Below are 6,374 nucleotides of genomic sequence, written 5' to 3'. Positions count from 1 at the left end.
GATTTACTCAGTAAAACACTTTAATTTAAAAAAAAAAAAAGAAACAAACACACAGGTGTAAGTATGGAGGTATGGAAGCACTTACTGCAGCCACAGTGAAAGTTGAATAAATGTGTTTTTCCCTTCAGAAAAAGGAAAATGTTTATACACATACTGAGGTTCTTTGAATGAAACTAAGAGCATGGTTGGAGGAAAGGGGAAAATTTCCATATATTTATATATATGCATACATATCAACCAGTATTGCTCTAGACTCTAAGACTCTATCCATGCTAGCACGTTAAAGTGTTGAGTTGTTGGGCTAATCCCTGACTGCTTCTGAATGGGATCTCAAAGCTGATCTAGCACTCCCCCAAACAACACTTGAAGAGAGTTTTAGAGGTGTCAGAGGGCTGTTCTGAACAGGCAATTTGGTTGCACCCACCATGTTTTGGGATCTAAGGAAGGTCAACATCAAAGACACGGCCAGAGTCTCCCAGCTGGCTGCAGATCCAGGTAACAGGTTCATTTGTACTTTTGACCATCTAGTTCCCCATCCTAACGTGTATGGTTTTCTCTGAACACAGAGACAAAAGACTCAGCTCCACATTGACTTCAGGCTGGGAAAATCTTGCTTTGCTCGTGGTCCACCCCCTCACATCACTTCTTTACCCCTCTGCTGCCACCATGGCAACATGCTCTCCCACATCATTCTGATGTCTGGGCATCCTTTCGGACTCCTCTCTTTCCTGGTTGTAACCAGCTGAAGGTTTGAGGACTTCCTTCTGGCTGGAACATCCCGGGGTAATTGGTTGCTGATGTTCCACAGGGTCACCAGGAATTCTTCTTCCACGTGGCTGTTGGTGACTGTCTCTTTTCCTAGCTGAAGAAAAGGGGTGTCTGTCCCCTCTCTTACGCTGGATGTTGCTCAACTTTCTCACTGACTTGGCTTCACAGGGTGGCAGGTTCAGCTCCTCCAGTTGTCCTGTGGCACATCCCACTGCTCTAGTTCCTGCCAGACCTGGGAAAGAAAGATTTGTTTGCTCTTTACAGTAATTATAAGATCCCACCTTCATGTACCTTACCCTTTTATGGCTTTACTGTGTATTAAAGACATTAATTATTTTCTTAATTTTTTACCCATTTCACATGGGTGGACAGTGATAGGACAAAGGGGAAGAATTTTAAACCAAAAGAGGAGACATTTAAATTAGAGGTTAGGAAAAAATTCTTCCCTGTGAGGGTGGTGAGGGCCTGACACAGGTTGCCCAAGAGAAGTTGTGGCTGACCCATCCCTGTAAATGTTCAAGGCCAGGTTGGATGGGGTTTGGAGCAACCTGGGATAGTGGAAGGTGTCTCTACTAACCTAGTGGAAGGTGTTAGAACAAGATGATTTTTAAAATCTCTTCTAACCCAAATAATTCTATGATTGCATGATTCCATGATTAATTAAAAAGCAGTTATTCTTAGAGACATAATTTCACTGGCCACACATTTTAGTTTGACAGAAATAAGTTGTTAAAGCCAAACAACCATTAGCTATTTCCACAAATAAATAAAAAGCAACAAAACCAGCTGGTTTGCTCTTATTGATACACTAACAGTTCTTACAGCATCTTTCAGTAAATATTAATAATAAAGTATATAGAATAAAGTTGCTCAGTAAGCTATGTAGTGATAAGACTGATAATATTTTAATGTTACACACCTATAAAATACATCATCCCTTTCTGAATCAGGCTGTAAAAAAAGATAGAACTTTATGTTTCCAACATTTGAGTCTTACTCAAGGCAGAACCTGTAACCTGTAATGCTGTTTCAAAAATGATGTTGAAAAAATGCACAAAAAACAAAATACACACTATCCATTTTTCATGTGGAAACACAAAATGTTTACATCCCTGTAAACCAAAGGGTTATCAGTGACAGAGACAAAATCACTTCTAGTGTCACAGCAGAGACAGCTTCTGAGTTGACAGGGTGTGCTATCATTTCAGTGCAAGATTGGCAGCCTCATTTTTGCTATCATTTGGATGCTAAAAACATTTGTAATATTCTTGCAATCCTCTCCCTTCCCCCAGGAATGTGAAATGAAAACAGCCCAGACCCAAATCTTTTATACTCATCCCAAATCCAGAACTAGTCCTAGTCTACATGTCTCATGTTAGTGGACAACATCAGCTTTTATAGTCCATATATCTGCACATTTTATAGGTCCATAGCACAAATAATACCAGACAATGCGTTGTTACTACTCCTGATTTTTCAGGGATGTCCTCTCATTTTGGCCCTTAGCAGCCTGTGACATTCAGCCCACACTTGCTGAGACCTTCTGCTCAGATTCATTCTCTTCTCCCTTTTCTGTAATTCATTAATTGGAACTATATCTGCTGAATCACAGAATATCTCAGATTGGAAGGGACACATAAGGATAATCAAGTCCGATCCCTGCTCCTCACAAGAACACCAAAAACCAAATCATACGACAAAAAAGATTGTCCAGACACTCCTTGAACAGCTGGAACTCTGACAGTGACAACGACTTAATGCTTGCGCTAATTTTTCCTGTTAAAGGGTGTTGCTGTTTTTTTCAACTTGTGCACTCATAACTCCCAATTTCAGGATTGTCCCTCTTGAAAATCCACTGGAAAGTTGTTAGCAAAATTTCAGTAGTCAGATACATTTCTGTGTTTAACAATTTTCCTTCTTAAGCTTGCTTGAATATTAGGTAGTTGGCTGTTTTAAGGTACATGCATCACCAGGTTCAATTTTCTTCCTTACACACATAAAGAACATAATCAGGTCATGATCCCCCATACCAAATCTTCATGTCAGTTCCTGAGATTTATTGGCTCTCTCTTCGTTTTTAAAGGTGACATTTTCAACGGTGAAAATAGGCCTTTTCAAACAAGTTTGAACTAATGAAGGAGGTTAAAAGTTTTCTGGATAGAAGAAGTTTCAAGGATGAAGTACTGCCTGGAGATTTATATGTCATAGGAATATAAATATCCTGATTTTTTAAAATTAAATACAAACTATTCAATATCATTAAAGCACACGATTAACTGGGTTAAGTATCAGCTAACAGAGCTCAGGCAATAATTATATGTGGGAAATAATTCTCAGAGGTGGGGATGTGTGCACCAGTACCGGACACTCCCACTAAAATGGAAGATATTTAGTGTTTCCACTGGTGATTTGGAATTAAAACTGAAATTGATTCTGATGAAATTTTGTAAAATACAGAAAAAATGGCACACTCGTAGAAAGGAAGGAACAGGAGCTGATCTGAGCAAACTCAGAGCAAGGAGGGAGATCCAATCTGCAGAGCAGGAGAACATCTTCAGGAATACAACAGTGATTTCTGGGTAAAGGCATCCAAGGAGTTCAGCATAAGAATCGATCAGGTGCCAAACTTGAAAGAACTGCAAATTGAAGCTTGGAAATGGAAGCTGTTAGAGGATACAAGTCCTCGATGGCCAAGGTGATGAACCACCAGAACAAATTGCAAAAAGCAAAAAGAAAGTCTATATCCCTCCACCTCCAGGTGTGTTGTGTTAACAATGCCTTAGTTAATCAAAAGTTCTTTAATTCAAGAGAGATAATTGGGTGAGGTTGAGGAGATTTTTTTGTTACATCAAAGTTAGCCAAGGTAATATCTTGATCCCTTTTTCCTGCAGAACTGCTTAGCTGGGTCCTTCCTCATATTCATCCTTGGCTGCCCATTTTGGTACAAAATCCAGGGCCCCTGATCCACTGGACTTTGCACTCTGTAAGCACCTTCCAAAGAGAAAAGCTCTCTCTTGCAAGTCTTACTGTGGTGATTAATAAATAAAGACTCCGAACACTTAATTGTGTTAGAAAAGTGGTATTTCTTATGAGAGGAAGAGCTATAAAGCAGAAACTAAACAAAAAGAGTTCAGCTTTGATTTCCTCTCTCTCTCTCTCCAAAACCAACAGCACTTTAAATAAGGGGGAATCAAACATAAGACATTTCCAAGTCATATGCATTAAATTCACTTAAGATATTGTTATCCTTATTTAGATTTGAACATATCGGGGAATTTTTTTGTCTTGCAACTATTCCTAAAAGACTTTAAGTGGCTGGATTGCCTTTTTCTGACAAAAAAAAAAATCTTTCCATGAATTATTTACATGAAGGTTCCAATCAACTCTATACCTGTCAGCCTCCCCAGCCAAAATGAAAGTTCACTATGTAAAGGTGCCAAGGGAGAGTGGCAGCCTCCCACTGCGAGTTTATAGACAGAACTAAGTCAGCACGCATTATGTGTCAGAGCCAACATCAGACAGAATCAGATCCTTTGATCTCAGACCTCCACAGGAAGCTTAGATCTCAGACAAATTAGATAAAAAATGAATTTATAGCAGATATGTATCCTAAGGCACACAGCTGAATGCTGTGTTTTGGAGGAGTACAGCAAATATCAAAACACATAAACTGCAGAATTTCCTCTCTCCTTCTCTCTCTCTCTCCCTCGGCTTTTGTGATAGATGCTAATTAAAAGGAGATAAAAACTCCAGCTCGCTTCTTCCTGCCTCTTATGTAATCCACAGGCTTGGAGAAGAAGGAGGAAAAAGAAATTCCCAAACCAGAGTAAATGGGGGGTTCAGCGGGGTTATTCGAGTGCCCTCAGATCTGTGCTGTTGGCAGGTGAGATAAAAAAAGCCCTCAGCTCCTGTAAGAACATTTCACACTTTCAGAGAGGGAAGCCGGTGCTTTGTGCTGGCAGCCACGAGCCCCCGGGGCTGTCTGCTTCCCTGTGACCTCAGAAGGAGTCGTGTTTGATCAGCACACGATGAAAAGATGAGTCTGGAGGAGGTGTGAGGAAAAGAGTTGTTTGTGGCAGGACCCTGGGGAGTAAAGGGGGACACAGAGTGTGGTGGGTGGGGATGGAACTGCTTTGGGGTGTTGGGTTGGACTCACAGGCACTGTGCAAATGAGCTCTGGGTGTTTTGTTTTCTACCTCCAGTGAACTTCACTGCCATCCTCCAGAGCCTGCAAACCTGTCCAGAGCTTTTTGATCCTTCTGTGGTTACTGCAGCACTTGGAGACTTGGACAGGGATGTTTCTCCAGGCAGAAGAGACCGATCCCCACCTGGCTCCAATCTCCTGTCAGGGAGTTGGAGAGAATGACAAGATTTCCCCCGAGCCTCCTTTTCTCCAGGCTGAGCCCCCCTCTCAGCTCCCTCAGCTGCTCCTCATCAAACTCGTGCTCCAGCCCCTTTCCCAGCTTATGAATCAGGCCTTTATATGCATTTACTCCTCCACTAAAGGTTACCTGTCCATTTGGCCAGGTCCCAAGTTCGGTTGGAATACCTTAAAGGCCAAGTCATTGGTAACTTCCAGCATATCCAGCAGTATGAGGTGGCTGTTTGGCAATTGAACCATCCGTCAGTGCTGGGGACAGTGGGGGTGTTGTTCCCTGCCCTACTCCAAAAACACAAGGAGAAATCATGAACTCACTGAATTATAGAATATCCTGTTGGAAGAGACACACAAGGATCGTGGAAGTCCAACTCCTGGCCCTGCACAGCACAGCCCCAAGAATCACACCATGAGCATATGGGGAATTATGCTGCTGCCTTCAGCGTAGCTGGGAATTCACTCTATGTGTATAAAGGGAGATGACAAATAGAAAAATACCAGTGAGCAGAAGGAGGAGGAAATAAAGAGGTGGACCTTATGAGAACTGTGCCACTGTTCCTATACAAACCTATAAAATCGTTGGATCATTAAGGTTGGAAAAAACCTTTAAGATCATTGAGTCCAACCACCAATCCAGCACCACCATGATCAACACTAAACCATATCCCCAAGCATCCCATTCCACAAATTTTTTGAACGCTTCCAGTGATGGTGATCCCATCACTTCCCTGGGCAGTCTGTTCCAACACCTGAATATGCTGGAAGACATAAACTGACTCTTTTGATGTTCAACTGTTTATGAATTTGAATTATTGTCAAACTGCAGTCTCACCTCCTCCTACAGGCACTCCTTTTTCATTTTCTCCTTGATTGTAGCAAGGCTTGATGGGAGCTGCAGGAGGCTGTGCTTGTTTTTTGGGTCTCTTAGTACTGGCCCCTGGTACATCAACCTGTTCAGTCCTTGTTTCTGTAATGAAACACACAGTCACATCACTCTCAATACATCCTCAGCTCAGCTGGAACAATTAATTCCAGCAAAAAGTAAATATATTTTTGAAGATATAATTGAATATTTCTTGAGTGTATATATAGCCCACCAAGTGCCATGTTCACACACCTTTTGAATACTTCCAGGGATGGTAACTAACTCCACCACTTCCCTGGCAGCCTGTTCCAGTTCTTGACAACCCTTTCCAGGAAGAAATGTTTTGTAATATCCAACCTAAAC

At 41.6% G+C, this 6,374-nt stretch overlaps 1 protein-coding gene across 4 annotated transcripts in view; it reads right to left on the bottom strand.

Annotated features, from left to right (window-relative positions):
• Positions 1-292: 292 nt before the first annotated feature.
• The window catches only part of PKHD1 (PKHD1, fibrocystin/polyductin), a 254,701-nt gene continuing 248,619 nt past the window's right edge, over positions 293-6,374 (bottom strand). For all 4 annotated transcript variants that reach the window (XM_027672673.1, XM_027672672.1, XM_027672675.1 and 1 more), the window contains 2 exons: positions 5,979-6,113; positions 293-1,000 (listed from right to left, as the gene is read on the bottom strand). In XM_027672673.1, coding sequence (XP_027528474.1) covers positions 648-1,000; positions 5,979-6,113 — 488 coding nt within the window. In that variant the 3' untranslated portion in view covers positions 293-647. The remainder of the gene's footprint in view (positions 1,001-5,978; positions 6,114-6,374) is intronic.

Source organism: Neopelma chrysocephalum, unplaced genomic scaffold (assembly GCF_003984885.1).
Source record: "Neopelma chrysocephalum unplaced genomic scaffold, ASM398488v2 Primary Assembly neopelma1_97517, whole genome shotgun sequence".
Lineage (NCBI taxonomy): Eukaryota > Metazoa > Chordata > Aves > Passeriformes > Pipridae > Neopelma > Neopelma chrysocephalum.
The sequence above is the reverse complement of the archived record's forward strand: the minus strand, read 5'-3'. Positions and strand labels throughout refer to the sequence as shown.